Source organism: Aquarana catesbeiana, linkage group LG10, assembly GCF_042186555.1.
Source record: "Aquarana catesbeiana isolate 2022-GZ linkage group LG10, ASM4218655v1, whole genome shotgun sequence".
NCBI lineage: Eukaryota > Metazoa > Chordata > Amphibia > Anura > Ranidae > Aquarana > Aquarana catesbeiana.
In genome coordinates this window covers 240,215,964-240,239,203 of record NC_133333.1, presented here as the reverse complement: position 1 = coordinate 240,239,203, position 23,240 = coordinate 240,215,964, and the positions used below count along the sequence as shown (strand labels likewise).

Below are 23,240 nucleotides of genomic sequence, written 5' to 3'. Positions count from 1 at the left end.
TTAATTGGATCCTATCTAAATTGTCCTTAGTATGTATGAATGTGTGTTAGGGACCTTAGATTGTAAGCTCCTTGAGGGTAGGGACTGATGTGAATGTACAATGAATATGTAAAGCGCTGCGTAAATTGACGGCGCTATATAAGTACCTGAAATAAATAAATATCTGGATCACCAGGGAGGGATTGTTTCAATAGAAGTTGCAAAAATTTTGAAAACACACAAACTTGCATGAAATTGTGATTGGCTTAAAATCTACTTTGGGATAAATCAATGATTAAACCCATGGCTACTGACAAACTTATGCTGACACTAATTATAAAGGAAATGTATATACCATTAAGAAGTGTGATATCACCCCTAGTGTTTATAATACATCATGACATTTCCACTCTCTCCCCAAGCCTTTTAAGTATTTAAAGTGATTGTAAGGCTTTGTTTTTTACTTTTTTTAAATAACAAACATGTCATACCTCCACTGTGCAGTTCGTTTTGCACAGAGTGGCCCCAATCCTTGTCTTCTGGGGTCCCCCGGCGGCGCTGGCAGCTCCTCCCCGCATCGAATAACCCCCTAGGAGAAGCGCTCTCCTGGTGGGATACCTTGCGGGTGCACTCCCGAGTCCAGCATTCAGCGTCCACAGGCCTTTGACCTCTTGTCATCCCAAGAGGTCAAAGGTTCCATCCAAGGTTTATCTTAATCTTTCAAAGGCCCCAAGAGTTCAAAGGTTTCATTCCAGGAGTTCAAAGACACCATCCCAAGAGTTCAAAGACACCATCCCAAGAGTTCAAAGGTTCCTTCCCAAGAGTTCAAAGACACCATTCCAAGAGTTCAAAGGTTCCTTCCCAAGAGTTCAAAGGTTCCCTCTGAAAAGCTAAAAAACGCCATCTTAAAGGGGTTGTAAAACCTCATTCTATGCATTATGGTGAAAAACCTCCTGTGATGCAGCTGCCTCCTAGAGCCCCCCTTTTACTTACCTGAACCCGGTCTTTCCAACGATGGGAATGAGCACACCAGCTCCAGCCGGTGTCTCGGGTCCTGATTGGATAGATTGATAGCAGCGCAGCAATTGTCCCCCACTTCTGTCAATCAAATCCAATGACACGGGAGATAGGGCGGGGCCGAGTCCTGCTGCCTGTGTCAATAGATGCAGCAGCAGCAGGACACGCGACAGCTTCTGCGCGAGTGCCCTGAGGGAGAGCGGCTCTCCAACGGGGCAATGGAGAAGAGGAGGAGCCAGGAGCGTCGCTGAGGGACCCCAGAAGAGGAGGAACGGGGCTGCACAGTTGTAAGTATGGTTTTTTTTTTTGTTTTTTTTTAAAACGAGACTTTAGATATCCTTTAATCTTTCAAAGGTTCAGTCCCAAGAGTTCAAAAGCTCCATCCCAAAATTCAAAGATTCTGTCCCAAAAGTTCCATGCCAAGAGTTCACAAGTTCCATCCTAATCTTTCAAAGGTCCCAAGAGTTCAAAGGTTCCATTCCAGGAGTTCAAAGACTCCATCCCAAGAGTTCAAAGGTTCCATGCCAAGAATTCAAAGGTTTCATCCCAAAAATTCAAAGGTTCCATCCCAAGAGTTCAAAAGTTCCATCCCAAGAGTTCAAAGGTTCCATCCCAAGAGTTCAAAGGTTCCATCCCAAGAGTTCAAAGGTTCCATCCCAAGAGTTCAAAGGTTCCATCCCAAGAGTTCAAAGGTACCATCCCAAGAGTTCAAAGGTACCATCCCAAGAGTTCAAAGGTACCATCCCAAGAGTTAAAAGGTTCCCTCTGAAGAGCTCAAAAGCTCCATCTTAATATTTTTAAAGGTTCTGTCCCAAGAGTTTAAAGGTTTTATCCCAAAAATTCAAAGGTTCCATGCCAAGAGTTCAAAAGTTCAGTCACAAGAGTTCAAAGCTTCCCTCTTAGGAGCTCAGCAACTCCATCTTAATCTTTTTAAAGTTTCTGTCCCAAGAGTTCAAAAGTTCCATCTAAATCTTTCAAAGGTCCCAAGAGTTCAAAGGTTCCCTTTCAGGAGTTCCAAGACTCCATCCCGAAAGTTCAAAGGTACTGTCCCAGAGATCAAAGGTTCCATCTAAATATTTCAAAGGTTCCATGTAAATCTTTCAAAGGTTCTATTCCAAGAGGTCAAAGTTTCCATTCTAATCTTTCAAAGGTTCTGTGCCAGTAGTTCAAAGGTACCATCTGAAAAGTTCAGATGTTATGTCCCAAGCATTCCCTGCAGTCACATTGTGAATTTCCTCATATATACAGGCAAGATAGAAGAATTGTGGTGGAACCACTGAACTACACAGATCATCCTTTGCAATATGACAATAGACATGCACAGTTCAAATTTCAGTGACATGCTTTACCTTCTGCTATACTGTGAATGATGTAAAACATAAGGTTCTTCACCATATTGGTGCCACAAAGTTTAGCACACAAATTATTTCTAGCAATTGTTTTTACCAAATGATTTAGATCCTTATTATTCCCTAAAAATGAAATCATGCAACAAAATAAAAAGTCCCAGATCAATAATATCAGCATGATCCATGCTGTGCCCAGAATGTGAACACTTGCTGGTTACATGAGAATTTGATAGTGTCATTATGGGTTACAGTGAATCCTAGTGTTGAAGCAACAATTCTCATAACTCCCATTTCATGTGTTACAGCGACATCCAGTGTTAGTGTGGTGTACAGCGCTTCCATCACACTATCATATGATCTCAGAATATTGTGCCCATGTAATACTGTACAATCTAAGGTCCCTAACTCATATTCATACATACTAGGGCCAATTTAGACAGGATCCAGTTAACCTACCAGCATGTCTTTGGAGTGTGGGAGGAAACCGGAGAACCCGGAGGAAACCCACGCAGGCACAGGGAGAACATGCAAACTCCAGGCAGGTAGTGTCATGGTCGGGATTCGAACCAGCGACCCTTCTTACTGCTAGGTGAGAGTGCTACTCACTACACCACTGTGCCGCCCATATGCATTAATAACATACACTGAGGGTCTGGAATAGCAAGATAGCAGCTTTGTGTGACAGTTTCCAGGTATAAGAAAACTGGATGTGTTATAGACCAAATTTACAAAAGCATCTATAGCAGGGATATGCAATTAGCGGACCTCCAGCTGTTACAAAACTACAAGTGCCATCATGCCCCTGCCTCTGGGTGTCATACTTGTGGCTGTCAGAGTCTTGCAATGCCTCATGGGACTTGTAGTTCTGCAACAGCTGGAGGTCCGCTAATTGCATATCCCTGATCTATAGGAAGACTTGTCTCAGACTGTCTGTTTTGATCTATAGAAACAATGCAATTTTTTTATATACAAAAAAGGTAGTAAAAAGCTCACAGTACCTAGCAAACGGTGTCTTTGGGGGACAATGAATAATTTAACAAGCTGCAATGGTAAAGATTAGGATAGAAGGTAAATCCACAGGTATAAAGTTATACTCAATCCAGCTGCTGAAGCTCAATAGAGAGTTCTCATCTACTAAAAAATAAAAAAACAGAAAAAAGTGGGAAAAAAAAAAAACCCATCTAGTATATAGAATAAAAGTGACCATTCACATATGCTCAGCTTGTACTGGTGAACGTCAGGCTGGCAGGGGACATTTCCATGTAAGCCCGCACACCATGGACAGTGGTGGGAATGGAGGAGAATGTAGAAGCTGTCACTCCTGTAGAAGAGATCCACTCCCAGGTGGCAGCAGCTATCTGAATCTCCCGACTGCATCAAAGCAGGAAAGGAGGTCCAGACTGTAAACAAGTATGTGTCCTGGTGGTGAGGCAACATGTTTCAAGGATGTCCCAATTTCTCAAACTTTAAGAGCCAGGGGATTTAGTTAGCCGCAGCACCTGTCATCTGGGAGCAGATCACATATACAGGAGTAAGGGCTTCTACATTCTCCTCCAGCCCCACCACGGTCCATGGCGTCGTTCAGCTATACACAGAACTGTTCTCTGCCTGGCCTGATGTGCACTAATATAAGCTGAGCATATGTGAGTTGTCACTTTTGATTTACATAATAAATGGTACCTTTTTTATTGCACAAGATTGGTGCACTTCTCTCTGTTTTTGTTACTTTTTCCTTTTCCTCACCCAGCGGAGTAGAATTCCTACTGGGATTGCAGACTGAATATTAATATGGTGCAGCGCTGGGCAGAGCTACTTACATAATTTCCGCTGTGTCATTTACAGTTACTGGAACGCAGGAAGAATTCCATGGCGGTTAAGAGCTTCCTTACTACATGCCTATGTACTTCTATGTGGCTGTAAGTGTTACACTGCTTGTTCCTAAAGTACCAAGAAACAAAAATTGGGAGTCTGGAGGTGCAAAAAAATCCAATCAAATTAATATTACAAATTTCATATTTTTATTTAGACAAGCATGGTTAAAAAAGACAATAATATTTAAAACTAGAGCACAAAAGAATCATGCGGTCACAATACAAAAGTTGGTTGCCTCAACATGTTTCACCAAAATCGTGGCTTCTTCTGGAGCTTTTGTAGGACCTTAATACTATGTCACCCAAAAGTGATCAAGGTTCCAAATGGTCCTCAGGCCCCACCAAGAGGTCCAATGAGGTATCAGTGTGCCATATAAAGGGGGACAATAGCCCTACGTTCACACCCTGTTGTGATAGAAAGTCAAGGAATTCACTGGTTGATAATTATAGCACTCCCAAAACGTATACTTCATATACTTAAGGTGAGCTTCAAGGGGACTGTGCCATCCAAACACTTCCTTCCTTGAAGATAACCGTATTCCTTTCCTTAGTATCAATATGATACCATTAATCCAGGGAAAATCAAAGATTGATTAATCTATCCCAAAAGAGTATCCCTTTTCTTCTTGGATAAAAAAATCCTGCAGGTACCATACAGGGGGATCGGCCACTACAATACTGTTATCTTCAAGGAAGGAAGTGAGGAAGGAAGTGATTCTTTTGTGCTCTAGTTTTAAATATTATTGTCTTTTTTAACCATGCTCCTCTAAATAAAATTATGAAATCTGTAATATTAATTTGATTGTATTTTTTTGCACCTCAAAACTCCCAATTTTAGTTTTTTGGTACTTTTTAAATATATTTAGGGGAGGTGGTGCTTGTAAATTATTCTCTGGCCTTTAGTATCAAATTTACTTGACTGCTTGTCCCTAAGTCATTTGAATAAAATGGCGTTACACTATTGCTTGCTCCCTTCCCGGTCTCTTTCCTGGTCGGTGTTGGAGAGGAGAAGTAGTAGGGGTCAATTCACCCCAAATAAGGGTTTTGTCAATGCAATGTGCAATGTTCAAAGAGACAGAAAAGTGACTATTTTGCACTTTATAGTACTTTATTTGGACTGTGTTATATTGAGATTTATTGCACATATAAGTGACACTTTATGTTTTTTGCACAATTTGAGTGTTTTGCATGAAAATATATTGTGTAAATTAGCATATTATACTTTTGATGAGATAGGGAGGTATATTATAGTCCAAAAATATCTGGTTAAAATGGTGGATTCTGGTGCTTTACACAGGAATTTGTATTGTATTGTGGTTTAAAAGTATATATATGTTTTATAGGGGAAAGTGTATTATAGTACACATCATATTACAGCGTTCTTCAGTGCTGCACCATATTTATATTCCTTTAGTATACAGTGTATATAAAAAGTCTACACACCCCTGTTAAAATGTCAGGTCTCTGTGATGTAAAAAAATGAGACAAAGTTAAATAATTTCAGAACTTTTTCCACCTTTAATGTGACCTATAAACTGTACAACTCCATTCAACAACAAACTGAAATCTTTTAGGTGGAGGGAAGTAAAAATAAAAAAATAAAATAATATGGTTGCATAAGTGAGCACACCCTTAAACTAATACTTTGTTGAAGCACCTTTTGATTTTATTACAGCACTCAGTCTTTTTGGGTATGAGTCTATCAGTATGGCACACCTTGACTTGGCAATATTTGCCCGCTCTTCTTTGCAAAAACACTCAAAATCTGTCAGATTGAGAGGGCATCTTCTGTGCACGGATTTAGGTCTGGGCTCTGGCTGGGCCATTCCAAATCTTTAATCTTCTGTGAAGCCAATCCTTTGTTGATTTGGATATATGCTTTGGGTTGTTGTCATGCTGAAAGATGGCATTCCTAGCAGAAGCCTGAAGGTTTTGTGCCAATATTGACTGGTATTTGGATTTGTTCATCATTCCTTCTACCTTGACTGAGGCTCCTGTTCCAGCTGGAGAAAAACAGCCCCAAAGCATGATGCTGCCACCACCATGCTTCACGGTGGGTATGGTGTTCTTTTGGCGATGTGCAGTGTTGTTTTTGCGCCAAACATATATTTTAGAATTATGGCCAAAAAGTTCAACCTTGGTTTCATCAGACCAGAACACATTTTCCCACATGCTTTTTGGAGACTTCAGATGTGTTTTTGTAAAATTTACCCCATAGCCCAGACATATGAAGAATACTGGAGATTGTTGTCACATATACCACACAGCCAGTACTTTCCAGATATTCCTGCAGCTCCTTTAATGTTTCTGTAGGCCTCTTGGCAGCCTCCCTGACCAGTTTTCTTTTCAATTTTGGAGGGATGTCCAGTTCTTGGTAATGTCACTGTTGTGCCATATGTTCTCCACTTGATGATGACTGCATTCACTGTGTTCCATGGTATATCTAATGCCTTGGAAATTCTTTTGTACCCTTTTCCTGACTGATACCTTTTAACAATGAGATCCCTCTGATGCTTTGGAAGCTCTCTGCGGACCATGGCTTTTGCTGTAGGACGCAACTAAGAAAATGTCAGGAAAGACCTACTAGAACAGCTGGACTTTATTTGGGGTTAATCAGAGACACTTTTATTGATGTCAGGTGTGTACTGACTCCTATTTAACACGATTATAGTTATGAGATGGTGTGCACACTTCTGCAACCATATTATTTACATTTTTTTTAGTTTTACCCCCCCCCCCCCCCCAAAAAAAAAGATTTCAGTCTGATTTTCAACTTAGTTGTACAGTTTATAGGTCACATTAAAGGTTGAAAAAGTTCTGTAATTATTTATCTTTGTCTCATTTTTTTACATCACAGAAACCTGACATTTTAACAAGGGTGTGTAGACTTTTTATATCCATTGTATATCCAGGGGGTGTAAGTGGTGCTTGGCAGCTATAGGTGAGGGGTGTATAGTAGCGCAGGGGTTTTTGTTTTTAATTTGGGAATGCAGATTGTCTGAGATAACTTTATTAAATGGAACCCAAACTATCACATGCATTTATAAGATTTATATAGTAACACATATATCTTTAGACACATGCTGACTACTGCAAGAGGAACTGGTTACCTTACCCTGCGGAACATGGAGGTGCCAAGGATGGATCGGACATTCCAGCCTGAGCACAGTAGTGACCTGCAGGGCAGGGCTGGCACTCGTCCTGGGTACTCAGACCTGCTGCCATAGAGAACGAGCCTGGAGGGCAGGGAACTGGTGCTCGTGTTCCATTAGGACAATAGTGTCCAGCTGGGCAGATGTCGTTCTGGGGAAAATTTATATCGAAGGGAACCTGATGACCAAGAGAACAGAGAAATAATTTACATATTTTCTTGTGGGGGCCCAGCATAGTGCTCTTGCTTTTACACGATACCTTGTGGTAGATGAACCACTTCAACTGTAGATGTTGTTTACTCATCCTTCAGCAGAGCATTCCTACCTTTCTGCCAAGTGCCTAGTGATTCCACCTTAACTTCATTATTACTTATGATTCAGAAGGGATTTGTGTAACATTTTATCAATGGTATTGTATTCCAAGAATTACTGAATTTGCTAAATATTATAACTACTGTATACCGGAAATTAATAATTTTAGAAAGGTCATATACGGGTCTAAGATCCTCAGATGCCATGTTTTCTCCCGGATAATGCAACCAGATGAAATCAAGGGTTTAGGGGTACCGATAGGGCATCTGAGATCAGTATATGTATTCCCATGGAACTGTACAAGGTAAGTACTACAACTAGGAATTAAAGGCCCATTTCACCTAACATGATATGTCAAATTAGAGTGGATACAAATGGTTTGTTTTGCTAGGCTTCTAACATCTCTCAGAGGCCTCATTGCCAAGATTTCCTTAAAGCAGGACAAGCATTGAGTCCAGCGTGGCTACAATGGAGGGGTCACATCTTCAATTATTTCCCATATTTTCTGGATTCTTGCATTCCATACAACAGCTTTTCCCTCTAATGGAAGTGTTGAAAACATCACCCGTTGGGGGTAGTTGTTCTACACAGCAGGGACCTACCAGGAAAGAATGGCATCGGTTGGCATTGTAATGGCTGCAGTGACTGTAGGGAACTTAAATGGTTTGGCATTTCATTTACCAGTAACCACAAAAAACATAAAAATCCGTTTGGGGTGGCGTTGACTTTTATCTGAAACCTCTCCTTTTCCCCCCTCACTTTCATTTATTTAAAAATGAGCAGATCACGTTAGTTGTAGGTATGTGAACTGCTGTATGCACACTACACATCCCATAGTCCATCTGAGGAGACAGCAAGAGAGGTTGGCTACACTCCTACATACAGTGGGACAATAGAGATCAAAATGTAGCCACCCTATAACAGGAAGTTCGATCACAGCAGAAAAAAAAAAAAGATTTTGAGGAGGCCGAGACACGTTTTTGAGTAAGGAGTATTTACACTGAATATAATACAATACAATAATATCATTTTTTAAACTTATACGAGAGCTTAGTGTAACTTTATTGGTATGTGAGCCCTGATTATGACTGAGGCATAACAAACAACAGTACGGCAACCTCTACAACATCCATGGGAAAATGTCTCCTTACCCTTGGTGTAATTGGTGTAGGATTTACAGCCCCTTGGGAGCAGTAATAGCCAGCATAGCAATATCCAGTAGGTCTATGGAGTCCTTCAGAAGAACAATACATTCCTGAGACACAAAAAAATCATTAACATTGTTAAACAGAATATACTTTGTCTTGTATAATTACAAAGGGGAATGGCTACATTGCAACGATAATCTCTTGAATATCAAATAATCCAGCATTAAATCTGACAACACAGGAGCTCTCCTAGGTCACTGGCCTGCTCACCAGGCAGTAAATCTGCAGTGCAGTGATACTGACACAGGAAGCTGCAAACCTGAAACAGTAAATGGGGTATCAGCAACCTGACTATACATTATAGCAGAAGTGAGTGAATCAGCATTACAAAACCTTAGAGAAGTAAAACACGGCACAACTAGCGCTACTGCTTCACCCAGTCTGAGCTCTGCTGTACAGGGGATTGCTAGTGGCTGATAGCAGGTCACATAAAGATGCTCCAGAAAGTAAACAGGTAAATAATACCAAAACAAAAGCCTAGACCAGGGGTCTTCAAACTATGGCCCTCCAGTTGTTCAGAAACTACAATTCCCATCATGCCTAGTCATGTCTGTGAATGTCAGAGTTTTACAGTGCCTCGTGGGATGTGTAGTTCTGCAACAGCTGGAGGGCCGTAGTTTGAGGATCCTTGGCCTAGACGTTTTTCAGATCTAACTACACAAAAATACAGGCCTTAACTAACAGACTGAGCAAGCCTACCACTAGTCACCCTCTACATATACAGCCTGTTAGCTTTTACAAACCTTTCAGTTCTCCCAGACAGGACTTGTCTGATCCACAGGATGAGAGCACTGGCTATCGGTTCCAGGTGAGGTTAAATTGCCAGTGTGGGGGGTAAACCTGCACTAGACCATGGATCAGAGATCCCTAAATGTACACGAGAGGAACCTGGGAGATCTATAAACCCTGAACAGGACTTTCCCAGGCTCCCTCTGGGATGCTCTGCTACCATATCCATGTATTCATTTATCTAGCTTGTCCCTATTCATTAAAGGGACAAGCAACTTCTTGTCCAGGTCATGCAGCATCCAGTCTATGCCTCGTTATTTCCTCCGTATTAGATCACAGTTGTGGGATTCGGTGAAGGCCCGTCCATATGGGGCGCAGCCCCCCTAATCCATGCGGCTGGCCCCTAATCTACATGCAGGGTGCCGGACGCATGGATTTCAGCCGCCACTGGTGGGATTTCTAATGTGATGAAACACATCCCTTCCAGCTTGTGTGTGTTTCAGATCGAATTACTTTTAAGCTCTCACCTGCAGGACACTAGACTGTGAGACCCAGGGATTGTAATTTTTTCACAGGAAGTTTCAGTTCTTAGAGTACAGACAGAGTTCCTGCATTAACCTGTGCTGTGGCATGCCTCATGTTTGAACACAAACAGAAACAGGAAGGAATGTGAAGCTTTGCTCTACTATATTCTGTGTGTACAGGGCAACAAATGACACCATGAAACTATATAGATCAATGCACCTCCTCTGCAGGTAAAAACACAAGGTGCACATGGGAAGGTTAATAATGCTCTTAATAGTTTATTAATGAATCCACAGCTGCATTGTTCTGTGTCTTTTACATCTGCCTGGAGCACCGCACACTGTAACGTACTGACAGTACGTCATTGTGATGCTCTTTCCTTTGTTCTTATTTTCAGAATAGATTTGATTTCTCTTCCTTTTGTTTAAACAAGTGACATCTGGGAAATGTTCAGCCACAGAAACGAAATATAAATTCCGTCTAAATAAATATGTTGTTTGTGTATTCATTCTTTAATGATAAACACAAATTATATATTTAGCAAAACGTGGTTATGCTTTTCAAATGCACAATAAATATAAACTAGGGCTGCACCAATACAGGCATCATATTAGTGATGATACAAAGCATTTTCAGTATTGGTACTCGGGCAAATGCTCCGATACCTGAAACTGATACTTTCAGGCTCGGTTCGTTCAGCTGTCAGCGGGATTCCCCCACTGACAGCTGAAATGTAAAAAAAAAAAAAGCCAGCAATTACCGGTTGTTAAGGAGCGGGGCCGCCACATCCTTAACAACCTATGAGTCATTCAGCTGTCAGTTGGGTTCCCCTTTGACAGCTGAAGTGTAAACAATGTCCCAGCAATTGGAGCTCTCAAAAAAGAAAGAAGCCTGACAATGTTGATCAATAACATTGCTCAGCCACTAAAACCGAAGGATGAAAAGAAACATTGTTTCATTTTGTATCTGTTTATTCATCTACAGATCAAAGAAATTAACTTCCATCTGCAGAGATGAAGTCAGTTTAAAGGTAAGTTTACCTTTACAAAAAATCTGTAAGGTGAACGTTCGCATCCAGAACATGCGAACAGGCAAAAAATGTGTTCGAACACGCGAACACAGTTAAAGTTAAAATGGGACACGAACATGAATAATCAAAAGTGCTCATTTTAAAGGCTTATATGCAAGTTATTGTCATTAAAAAGTGTTCGGAGACTTGGGTCCTGCCCCAGGGGACATGTATCAATGCAAAAAGAAGTTTTAAAAACGGACGTTTTTTCGGGAGCAGTGATCTTAATAATGCTTAAAATGAAACAATAAAAGTGTAATATTCCTTTAAATTTCGTACCTGGGGGGTGTCTATAGTATGCCTGTAAAGGGGCGCATGTTTCCCGTGTTTAGAACAGTCTGACAGCAAAATGACATTTCTAAAGGAAAAAAAGTCATGTAAAACTACTTTTGCTAGCGCCGGCTATAATGAATTGTCGGTCCGGCAATACACATAAAAGTTCATTGATAAAAACGGCATGGAATTTCCCCACAGGGGAACCTCGAACCAAAATTAAAAAAAAAAAAATGTGCAGGGGTCCCCCTAAATTCCATACCAGTCCCTTCAGGTCTGGTATGGATATTAAGGGGAACCCCGTGCCAAAATGTAAAAATCCATACCAGACCCTTATCCGAGCACGCAACCTGGCAGGCTGCAGGAAAAGAGGGGGGGGCGAGAGACTGCCCCAAATCACCTTGTCCCCATGTTGATGGGGAGAATGGCCTCATCCCCACAACCCTTGCCCGGTGATTGTGGGGGTCTGCAGGCGGGGGGCTTATCGGAATCTAGAAGCCCCCTTTAACAAGGGGACCCCCAGATCCCGGGCCATCATGTGAATTACCTAACCGGGTGACTCCGCTCACCTCTGACAACATGGGGAAAGCCATAGGGAAGTCCCCGTGCATCAGAGGAGAGCGGGGTCGGGTGGCCCAGCCATCTGTTATATAAGTGTCAGAAGAACCGAAGCGGCACATGGCGGAAGACTCCCACTGAGACGGATCGTGCGGACGGAGTGGAGAGGAAGCTGGAGGATGATGCGGGATGAGAAGAGCGGAGGAAGAAGATAGAGTAGAAGAAGATGGAGAAGAAGAAGATGGAGGAAGAAGAAGAACACCGAAGGAAGACCAGAAGAAAGAAGATGGAAGAAGAAGCGGAAAGAAGAAGAAATTAATAAAGGACTTGTCAAAAACCGTCTCTTGTGTTTTTTAACCAAAGCACCCTCCCAATGTTGAGGGCATGTGGCCTGGTAGGGTTCAGGGGGGGGCGCTCTCTCGTCCCCCCTCTTTTTCTGCGGCCTGCCAGGTTGTGTGCTTAGATAAGGGTCTGGTATGGATTTTTGGGGGGACCCCACGTCATTTTTTTTTAAATTGTGGGGCGGGGTTTCCCTTAAAATCCATACCAGACCTGAAGGGTCTGGTATGGATTTTGAGGGGGACCCCCACACCATTTTTTTTTATTTTGGCATGGGGTTCCCCTTAATATCCATACCAGACCTGAAGGACCTGGTATGGAATTTAGGGGGACCCCCACGCATTATTTATTAAATTTTGGTTCGGGGTTCCCCTGTAGGGAAATTCCATGCCGTTTTTATCAATGAACTTTTATGTGTATTGCTGGACCGACAATTCATTATAGCCAGCGCTAGCAATAGTAGTTTTACATGACTTTTTTTCCTTTAGAAATGTCATTTTGCTGTCAGACTGTTCTAAACACGGGAAACATGCGCCCCTTTACAGGCATACTATAGACACACCCCAGGTATGAAATTTAAAGGAATATTACACTTTTATTTTCGAACCCCAAATTGTTCGCTGTTCCTGCGAACGGGCGAACAGCCAATGTTCGAGTCGAACTCATGTTCGACCCGAACATAAAGCCCATCCCTACCTGTGAGACACTGGGACATCGCTTTACCATTTCGGGGATGTGCCCCTGGATGATGTGACTCTATCACGAAACGCTGCGTAGGGCAGAGCGACGTGTTCTCGTCACCTCCCATTGCTGCTGTTGTTTCCAGTAGGACGGGCTGTCTGTGAGCTTCCGGCCGGCGCTCCAGACTACACTACATGCCTACTATTGTCTACTAACATGTGAGTTTAACCTTTTACTTATCTAATAAAGTCAATGATTTTACACTATATGGAGCCTTTTTTTCCTTCTATGACCGTATCTGCAATGCTGTGGGCTGATGTCTGAGTACCTGTCACTGTGAACATCTTTAGCCTGACCCTGCAGTCTTTGATGTCCCGTCTCGGTATAAGGTCTCTGATCCATTGGTCGTGGTTTGAAGCAGTATTAACAAACAGCTTTCTCTGATCCTCTGTAACAGATGATCATGAGTTTCTGGTAAGCGGCCAGTCTGATTTCACGGTGGTGGAGCAAGCACGCTTTTTTCTTCTCACAGCAAGAATTTATGTTTTTTTGGAACTTTTTTAAGATACTTTCATATCACTTGGGTGATTTATTTTGTATACATGGATTTTTTATTATCACTTTGAACATTTTATTTTTGGATTGATTATTCATTTGACATGTGTTTTGTATATTATGTATACACTAAAGGGGAACTCTTCACTTAGTTCTAAATATTTGGTTTGGTGATGATGTGTATGATCACCAATCTGTTTTAGCGCGATTCAACCCCCTTTTTTTCTTATTTAATTTCACTGTGTTTGTGTTACATAGATGAATCGCGGCTATAATTGTTATTGTTTATTTATTTCACTGTAGCGCAGTTATTCCCCTCATTTTTCTGAAATCCTTCTGGCTTTCTCTCCTCTTCTCCAGCGCTGACAAGACGGGCTAGGCGGGTTCTGATTGGTCAGTGCTGTCCATGTGCCACTTTTATTAAGTACACAATATAATACATTTTGTGAATATAAACAATAACATTAAAATATACAAAGTATACCAATGAACCAATTAATACATGAATATATATATATATCAAACCCAAGACGAATAATCCAGGTACTGCCAAAGTCAAGCAGAGGTAATTCCGTGAAGATTTATAGAATGTAACCCAACATGTTTCGGAAATGTATTGGTATGTATTTTCCTTCAACGGGGAGGTTTACATTTGGGTGACTTTGTCTTTATCTGAAACATAGATATAGTTACATAGTGTTTGCACTATAGTACATAAGAACAGGTAGTTTTAAGTGGACGTAACGCCGCGTACGGGGGGCGGAGTCTCACGTCACCCACTGTCATCTCACAGCTGTTCGGACGCGAACAGTCTGTTCTATCTCCGCTCTTGAAGTTTCATTGCTTCCTATTATACTGGTTTTAAATAGCGCCACATATATGCGCTTTTTTATGGATTGTATCCTGATCTGTTAATAAATTACCAATTGAGCCACACGGAACGCTCTTAGATTTCCTTTTTCTTTCCTGCTATACTGCACCTTGGAGGGATTATTTCACCTGTCGCATTGGAGGAATAGCTGCCGGTTATCATTAAAGACCATCAGATCATCTGATCCGGGTGTATCCAGCATCGGTGGTAATTATGCCTATTTGATCTTCTATCTGGTAAGCAGTATATATGCTCAGTAACGTTGAAGAATTTGGGGTGTCTTATAGCAAGAAGAAAGATTACAGAAGAGCAATATTTGCCCTATATAGGACTTTAGTTCTCATATGATTTTGCGCTGCACTTTATATTGTTAGTTTTACATAATAAGCTATATTGTATTAGGCTTAGAGGTACTTACATAAAGGGCTCACTGAGAGAACACGAGGAAATGATAAAAACACTTACAGGGGATCCAATGTTGGCTGAGAGAATCAGCATGGACAGAATAGGTGAACAAGCATGCAACCCCGGACTGGCCACTGATTCACATCCACAAGAAACACCCAGATGGCTGCACCAGCAAAAGAGTAATAATATCTAAAAGCCCAGAAAAAAAAACAAAAGGAGATTAATACATGTATTAAGTTTAGTACACAGACACAGCCAGTATGCTGTGACAGCAAAACAGGGCCTATATTGCCCAGAGTTGCCTGTGTTCAAGAGTACATTACCTTTCACTGTGCTGCTGAGAGTGAAAACATCACAGCGGCCGTGCTCGAACCAAGACATGCCAGCTGTGTGTCAGCACTATAAATAGGGCGTAGCCCATTTTGGGAGCCAATCCTCGCAGGGGATGGCGCTGGGTGCCTGGCCTCATTTGCTGCATTGAGAGCAGCTGCGGCCGGATTCAGTGGTTCTCTGACGTGAGGGCGTGCGGCGTAGCCCCTCCCATCGGGGCATGATGAAGTCACGTGTCGGCGAAAATGAAATCTCCATCCGTGTCGGAGACACAGCGGGGACAGGTAGGAACTCCCCCCTGCAAATATGGCCTGGTGTGGAGGCAGGGGATCCCCTGTCATCCATCGGCCGTGCGCAGGTGGAGCCTACCCGTGGGTGCTGTGAAAGCAAGGCAGCCCAGGGAGCACACAGTGTGCCACCCAGTGGACCAAAAGGACAATGGCAGCCAACATGTTTACAATAGAGGAAAAACATAACAAAAAACAAACCTAAAATGGAAAAAACATAACAAGTGAGTACCATATAGACATAATTTACAATAGGATAAACAATCCATATTACATACATGTAGTTATAACGATAATTATGCAGTCAAAAAGCTGTACTATCTATGAGAGATATATCACAATATGCATGAATTATGGTGTCAGTGATTATAGTATCCCTACAATATCAGAAAGGCACTAACATAGCTAATAGATCTACGGAGCCATAGTATAAAGAATATAGTGCAAAGCAGAGAAGTTGAGATGTCACTGAACATAGTATATCCAAGACTCTGAAAAGGGAGCTATAAATTTAATTCGCAGCCCCCTGAGACAAAGCCTGGAAGAAAAGATTTAAAGTTAAATGCCTCATTTAGGCCAGGTGGTGAAATAACTCATTTAACTTTAAATCTTTTCTTCCAGGCTTTGTCTCAGGGGGCTGCGAATTAAATTTATAGCTCCCTTTTCTGAGTCTTGGATATACTATGTTCAGTGACATCTCAACTTCTCTGCTTTGCACTATATTCTTTATACTATGGCTCCATAGATCTATTAGCTATGTTAGTGCCTTTCTGATATTGTAGGGATACTATAATCACTGACACCATAATTCATGCATATTGTGATATATCTCTCATAGATAGTACAGCTTTTTGACTGCATGATTATCGTTATAACTACATGTATGTAATATGGATTGTTTATCCTATTGTAAATTATGTCTATATGGTACTCACTTGTTATGTTTTTTTCTGTTTTTGGTTTGTTTTTTGTTATTATGTTTTTCCTCTATTGTAAACATGTTGGCTGCCATTGTCCTTTTGTTCCACTGGGTGGAGCACTGTGTGCTCCCTGGACTGCCTTGCTTTCACAGCACCCGGTGGGTAGGCTCCACCTGCGCACAGACGATGGATGACAGGGGATCCCCTGCCTCCACACCAGGCCATATGTGCAGGGAGGAGCTCCTACCTGTCCCCGCTGTGTCTCCGACACAGATGGGGATTTATTTTTCAGTGCGGCGCGTGACGTCATCATGCCCTGAAGGGCGGGGCTACGCCGCGAGCCCCCACGTCAGAGAACTACTCTGAATCCGGCTTCAGCTGCTCTCAATGCAGCAAATGAGGCCGGACACCAAGCACCATCCCCTGCGAGGATTGGCTCCTTCAATGGGCTACTCCCTATTTATAGTGCTCACATACAGCTGGCATGTCTTGGTTCAAGCACGGCCGCTGTGATGTTTGCACTCTCACCAGCACAGTGAAGGGTAATGTACTCTTGAACACAGGCAACTCTGGGCAATATAGGCTCCTGTTTGGCTGTCACAGTATACTGGCTGTGTCTGTGTACTAATCTTAATACATTTATCAATCTGCTTTCTGTCCATGCAGACTCTCTCAGCCAACATTGGATCCCCTGTAAGTGTTTTTATCATTTCCTCGTGTTCTCTCAGTGAGCCCTTTATGTAAGTACCTCTAAGCCTAATACAATATAGCTTATTATGTAAAACTACCTGTTCTTATGTACTATAGTGCAAACACTATGTAACTATATCTAAGTTTCAGATAAAGACAAAGTCACCCAAATGTAAACCTTCCCTGCTGAAGGAAAATACATACCAATACATTTCCGAAACATGTTGGGTTACATTCTATAAATCTTCACGGACTGACCTCAGCTTGATTTTGGCAGTACCTGGATTTTTCGCCTTGGGTTTGATATATACATTTATGTATTAATTGGTTCATTGGTATACTTCATATATTTTAATGTTATTGTTTATTGTATTTTATTGTGTACTCAATAAAAGTGGCCTTTTACTTACTCTGTTACTCCCATTTCTGCCTTAAAAGTCCAAGGGGGGGGGGGGGGGGGGGCTCTTGCGGCACTTGTTGCATATCCTTTCTCTCTAATTAATATCGGCGAGTACTAAAAGGAAAAAAGTATGGGTACTCGTATTCGCTGTAAAAAAAACGTTATTGGTGCATCCCTGATATAAACCAAAACAAAAATCTTGGATTTATTTCTATTTTAATGTCAGTTGTCATAGCACACATTTCTCACCGGCTGGACAGGCCTCACAATCTGATTTACTGGAAGCTCCCGCCTTAGGTCCAAATGTTCCAGCTGGACATGGGTACACGGTACTGAATCTGGCCCCAGGTGGGCAGTAGTGTCCAGCGGGGCACAGAGATGGCATTGATATCCCCAAGCCTAGGAGATAAAACATAGGATGACATATGCAAGGGTCATCATCAATATATTTGAGGATGTCAAGAAAATAAGAAAGTGTTTGGAAGTAGAGATGGAGACTAGGCTAAAGAGGGGCATTGGTTTTAAGATAAAACATGGAGGAATCATTACAGTTAGGCCTTGTTCACACATGCTCAAAATACTGAAGCTGAATACGTCTATAGCGGTAATGCACATTGTTGGGCGCATTTGATGACCGTTTAATGCGCGTTAAAAGCAATCCCCAAATGCCCTATGCATGTTTGATGCACATTAAAGGTGTGTTAAAAATGCAACCTAGATGCATATGTAGCACAGATCCTTTTGGATGGTCCCGCTGTTAACCTAGGTTCTGACCCTGTGATGGTGCAAACAGCTAGGCACAGGATATTTTCAGCCGGGTGCATCAAATCAGACTCAGTCCTCACACATTAATCAGGCAGATAATGTCTCTTTATCTGGTTTTTATTTCTTTTGTAGAATTGGGGTAGGGATTGGGAGAAAAAACTTTGGGATGCCCAGAACTAACAACTTGAAGGGGGACACCATCTTGCAATGGTTAACTGAAATAAAGCACAGTCTTCTGTACAGAAAGGAGCAATAACTTCACACAGGGGGGCTTCCACTATGGAAACAGCCCTGGCAGCAGGTCTGGAATAGTACATCTAACACAAAGGGGTGCAAAGGCAACAGCCTCTCTCTGAGATTTCTCTTAGGCCTACTCACTGTGTCTCAGGCAATCTGGAGGCCTTCTTTTAGCTTCAGCTGACACTGGCACAAAAGTATCCCAGAAAGATCCTCTTTGGATGTTGCCCGGGTGTTCCTGCAACTTTGGGGCGACCCTTCACTCTTTGGTAAGCTAGAATCATCCAGGACTTCTTAAATCTGTTTAGAGTCTTGGAAGGTTTAACAGCACTTCCAGGCTGGGTCACTCTCCAGAAGGCAAAGGACCCTGCTACTTTCTGCTCCACACCCTATATACACCTCTCAAGCCCCCTGCTGGTCACTCTCCTGACCAGGGATTGGCTGAGGCTGTATCCAGGGCAAGCTCAGACTCTACCCTCTCCACCCACTATGTTCCAGAGATTTCTGGAAAGACAGGGGGAGACGGGCAGAACCCATAGTAGACAAAAAGCAATCCACAAGCACCACTGGCTACAGCAGAGCCCAATGACTAAATGTACCTCTTACTTATCTCACTAGCACCTAACTAGGAGGGTGATACACATATTTCACTCATTTTTGTTGTTGTTGTTGTGAACTAGGGATGAGCCGAACACCCCCCGGTTCGGTTCGCACCAGAACCCGCGAACGGACCGAAAGTTCGCACGAACGTTAGAACCCCATTGACGTCTATGGGACTCGAACGTTCGAAATCAAAAGTGCTCATTTTAAAGGCTAATTTGCATGGTATTGTCCTAAAAAGGGTTTGGGGACCCGGGTCCTACCCCAGGGGACATGTATCAATGCAAAAAAAATTTTTAAAAACGGCCGTTTTTTCGGGAGCAGTGATTTTAATGATGCTTAAAGTAAAAAAAAAAAAGTGAAATATTCCTTTAAATATCGTACCTGGGGGGTGTCTATAGTATGCCTGTAAAGTGACGCGTGTTTCCCATGTTTAGAACAGTCCCTGCACCAAATGTCATTTTTAAAGGAAAAAATCTCATTTAAAACTGCTTGCGGGTTTAATGTCATGTCGGGTCATGGCAATATGGATGAAAATCAGTGAGACAAACGGCATGGGTACCCCCCAGTCCATTACCAGGCCCTTTGGGTCTTGTATGGATATTAAGGGGAACCCCGCACCCAAATTAAAATAAGGAAAGGTGTGGGGCCACCAGGCCCTATATACTCTGAACAGCAGTATACAGGCAGTGCAAACAAGACAGGGACTGTAGGTTTGTTGTTAAGTAGAATCTGTTTGTAATTTTGAACATTTTTAACGTGTTTAGCTCCAGCCAAAAAATCTTTTCTAAGCTTTTTGGAAAACATAGGGAAGGGTTATCACCCCTGTGACATTTGTTTTGCTGTCTTTCCTCCTCTTCAGAAGATTTCACCTCACTTTTTTGTCCCAATGAAAAATGTTTTTTGAAAATTTGGGTTTTTTTGTGGAACAAGGATTGGAAAGCATCAGTGGAAAGGAGAAATTGTTTTCCCATATTAACTCTTACAGGAGAGAATTTCCCTTCCTAGGGGTAGATTTCATCTCACTTCCTGTTGTCTCCTTCCGTTTGCAAGTAGGAGTCGTTTGTAAGTTAGATGTTTGAAAGTAGGGTCCTGCCCTATATACTCAGCAGAAATTTGGGCCTTAGGTGTTGCTGTGGCCACAACACTGTAAGCCCTCACAGGGCCCTGCTGTGAAATATTAGATCAAGAATTGTAATTACATGCCCCTGTTGAACAGGAGCTGAAAAATTAGGCCTTAGGCACTGGTGCTGGTGCCACAACACTGCAACCCCTCACAGACACTCTAGTTGGAACGCAGGAACGAGCCCTGCTGCAAAGTATTGCTTCAAAAATTGTAATTACACGCCCCTGTTAGACAGGGGCAGAAAAATTGGGCCTTAGGCACTGGTGCTGGTGCCACAACACTGCAACCCCTCACAGACACTCTAGTTGGAACGCAGGAACGAGCCCTGCTGCAAAGTATTGCATCAAAAATTGTAATTACACGCCCCTGTTAGACAGGGGCAGAAAAATTGGGCCTTAGGCACTGGTACTGGTGCCACAACACTGCAACCCCTCACAGACACTCTAGTTGGAATGCAGGAACGAGCCCTGCTGCAAAGTATTACATCAAAAATTGTAATTACACGCCCCTGTTAAACAGGGGCTGAAAAATTGTGCCTTAGGCACTGGTGGTGGCGCCCAGAACCAAAAATGTTCTTACAAGCTATCAGCGTGATGATTGAGGAGGAAGAGGATAATTACTCAGGGATAGTCACTCAGCATCAGCATAGGCAGTCTTTGAAGGGATCTGAGATTTCAAAAAAAATTATTCGGTTACATCAGCATCAGGTGCTTGGTAGCTGGTGGTGATCCAAGACTCATTCATTTTTATGAAGGTCAGCCGATCGACCGAGTCGGTGGACAGACGCACCCTGTGATCGGTTACCACGCCTCCAGCAGCACTGAATGTGCGTTCCGAAAGAACGCTGGATGCAGGACAGGCCAGTAGCTCAATTGCATACTGTGCAAGCTCTGGCCAGTGATCCATCCTCAAGACCCAGTAACCCAGAGGATTTTCGGTGGGAAAGGTGTCCAAGTCTGATCTTGCCCCTAGGTATTCCTGCACCATGTAAAACAGACGCTGGCGATGGTTGCTGGAACCGATCATACCTTGGGGCTGCGGACCAAAAAATTGTCTGAACGCATCGGTCAGACGGCCACCTTCTCCACCGCTCCTTCTTTGACTGACCGAAGCCTCAGCAACACGTTGTCCAGAAACAGGAGTTTGTAACCTCCCAGTCTCTGGGAACGCGTTGCACAGACCTTTCTGCAAGGCCTCCCGAAGATGTTTCATCCTCTGCTCCCTCTGCGATGGCAAGATAAGGTCCGCAACCTTACCCTTGTAACGTGGATCAAGGAGGGTTGCCAGCCAGTATTGGTCCTTCTCCTTGATACCACGAATACGAGGATCCTTACGCAGGCTTTGCAGGATCAGGGAGGCCATGCAGCGTAGGTTTGCTGAGGCATTCGGTCCGGAGTCCTCTGGGTCACTAAGAACGACATGGTCCGCAGCCACCTCCTCCCAGCCACGTACAAGTCCATGTGTTTCTTGGGACTGATCCCTTAAAGACTGCTGCTGATGCTGAGTGCCAGGCTCCACCTCCATACTGACACAATCTTCCTCCTCCTCCTCTTCCTCCTCGTCCTCTTCCTGTGTGATCGGCGGGCACGCAGGAACACTGTCTGGATAAAGGGGGCCTTGAGAGCTAAGGAAGTCCTCCTCTTCCTGCCTCTGTTCTGCCTCAAGTGCCCTGTCCATTATTCCACGCAGCGTGTGCTCCAACAGGTGGACAAGGGGGACAGTGTCACTGATGCATGCACTGTCACTGCTCACCATCCTCGTGGCCTCCTCGAATGGTGACAGGACAGTGCATGCATCCCTGATCATGGCCCACTGGCGTGGGGAAAAAAAACCAAGCTCCCCTGACCCTGTCCTGGTGCCATAGTCGCACAGGTACTCATTGATGGCCCTCTGCTGCGTGTGCAGCCGCTGCAGCATGGCCAACGTTGAGTTCCACCTGGTGGGCATGTCACAGATTAGGCGGTTCTTGGGCAGGTTAAACTCCTTTTGGAGGTCCGTCAGCCGAGCACTGGCATTATATGACCGGCGGAAATGCACACAGACTTTCCTGGCCTGCCTCAGGACATCCTGTAAGCCCGGGTACCTGCCCAAGAACCGCTGCACCACCAAGTTAAGGACGTGAGCCAAACAGGGCACATGGGTCATTTGTCCCTGTCGGAGGGCAGAGAGGAGGTTGGTGCCATTGTCGCAAACCACCATTCCTGCCTTAAGTTGGCGTGGCGTCAACCACCTCTGAACTTGCCCCTGCAGAGCTGACAGAACCTCTGCCCCAGTGTGGCTCCTGTCCCCCAAGCACACCAGCTCAAGCACCGCATGGCATCTTTTGGCCTGCGTACTTGCGTAGCCCCTTGAACGCCTACGGAGCACTGCTGGTTCCGAGGAAGAGGCCATGGAGGAGGAAGAAGAAGAGGAGGGGGTGGAGGAGAGAGGTGTGTCACAATCAGCATTTTGGAGGCGTGGTGGCGGAACAACCTCCAACACTACTGCACCTTGTCCTGCATCCTTCCCAGCTGCCAGCAGAGTTACCCAATGCGCCGTGAAACTTAGGTAACGTCCCTGTCCATGCCTGCTGGACCATGAGTCAGCGGTAATATGCACCTTACCGCTGACCGCCCTGTCCAGCGAGGCATGGACATTGCCTTCCACATGCCGGTAGAGAGCCGGAATCGCCTTCCGTGAGAAAAAGTGGCGTTTGGGTACCTGCCACTGAGGAACCGCACATTCCACAAACTCACGGAAGGGGGCAGAGTCTACCAACTGAAAAGGCAGCAGTTGAAGTGCTAGCAATTTTGCCAAGCTAGCATTCAACCGCTGGGCATGTGGATGGCTGGGAGCAAACTTCTTTCGGCGGTGCAGCAGCTGGGGCAGGGAAATTTGCCTGGTACAATCTGACGTCGGTGTACCAAAAGCAGATTGCCCACAAGTACTTGGCTGTGACACACCTAATTCTACACCTTCATTCCTCTCACTGCAGGTCTCAGAGAGGACT

At 43.6% G+C, this 23,240-nt stretch overlaps 1 protein-coding gene across 1 annotated transcript in view; it reads right to left on the bottom strand.

The window, feature by feature from the left end:
• Positions 1 to 23,240, bottom strand: part of LOC141109904 (uncharacterized) — a 152,217-nt gene that overhangs the window by 67,704 nt on the left and 61,273 nt on the right. The window contains exons 27-29 of the mRNA XM_073601156.1: positions 17,773 to 17,922; positions 8,832 to 8,935; positions 7,332 to 7,546 (exon numbers count right to left, since the gene is read on the bottom strand). Of these exons, the coding sequence (XP_073457257.1) occupies positions 7,332 to 7,546; positions 8,832 to 8,935; positions 17,773 to 17,922 (469 nt within the window). The remainder of the gene's footprint in view (positions 1 to 7,331; positions 7,547 to 8,831; positions 8,936 to 17,772; positions 17,923 to 23,240) is intronic.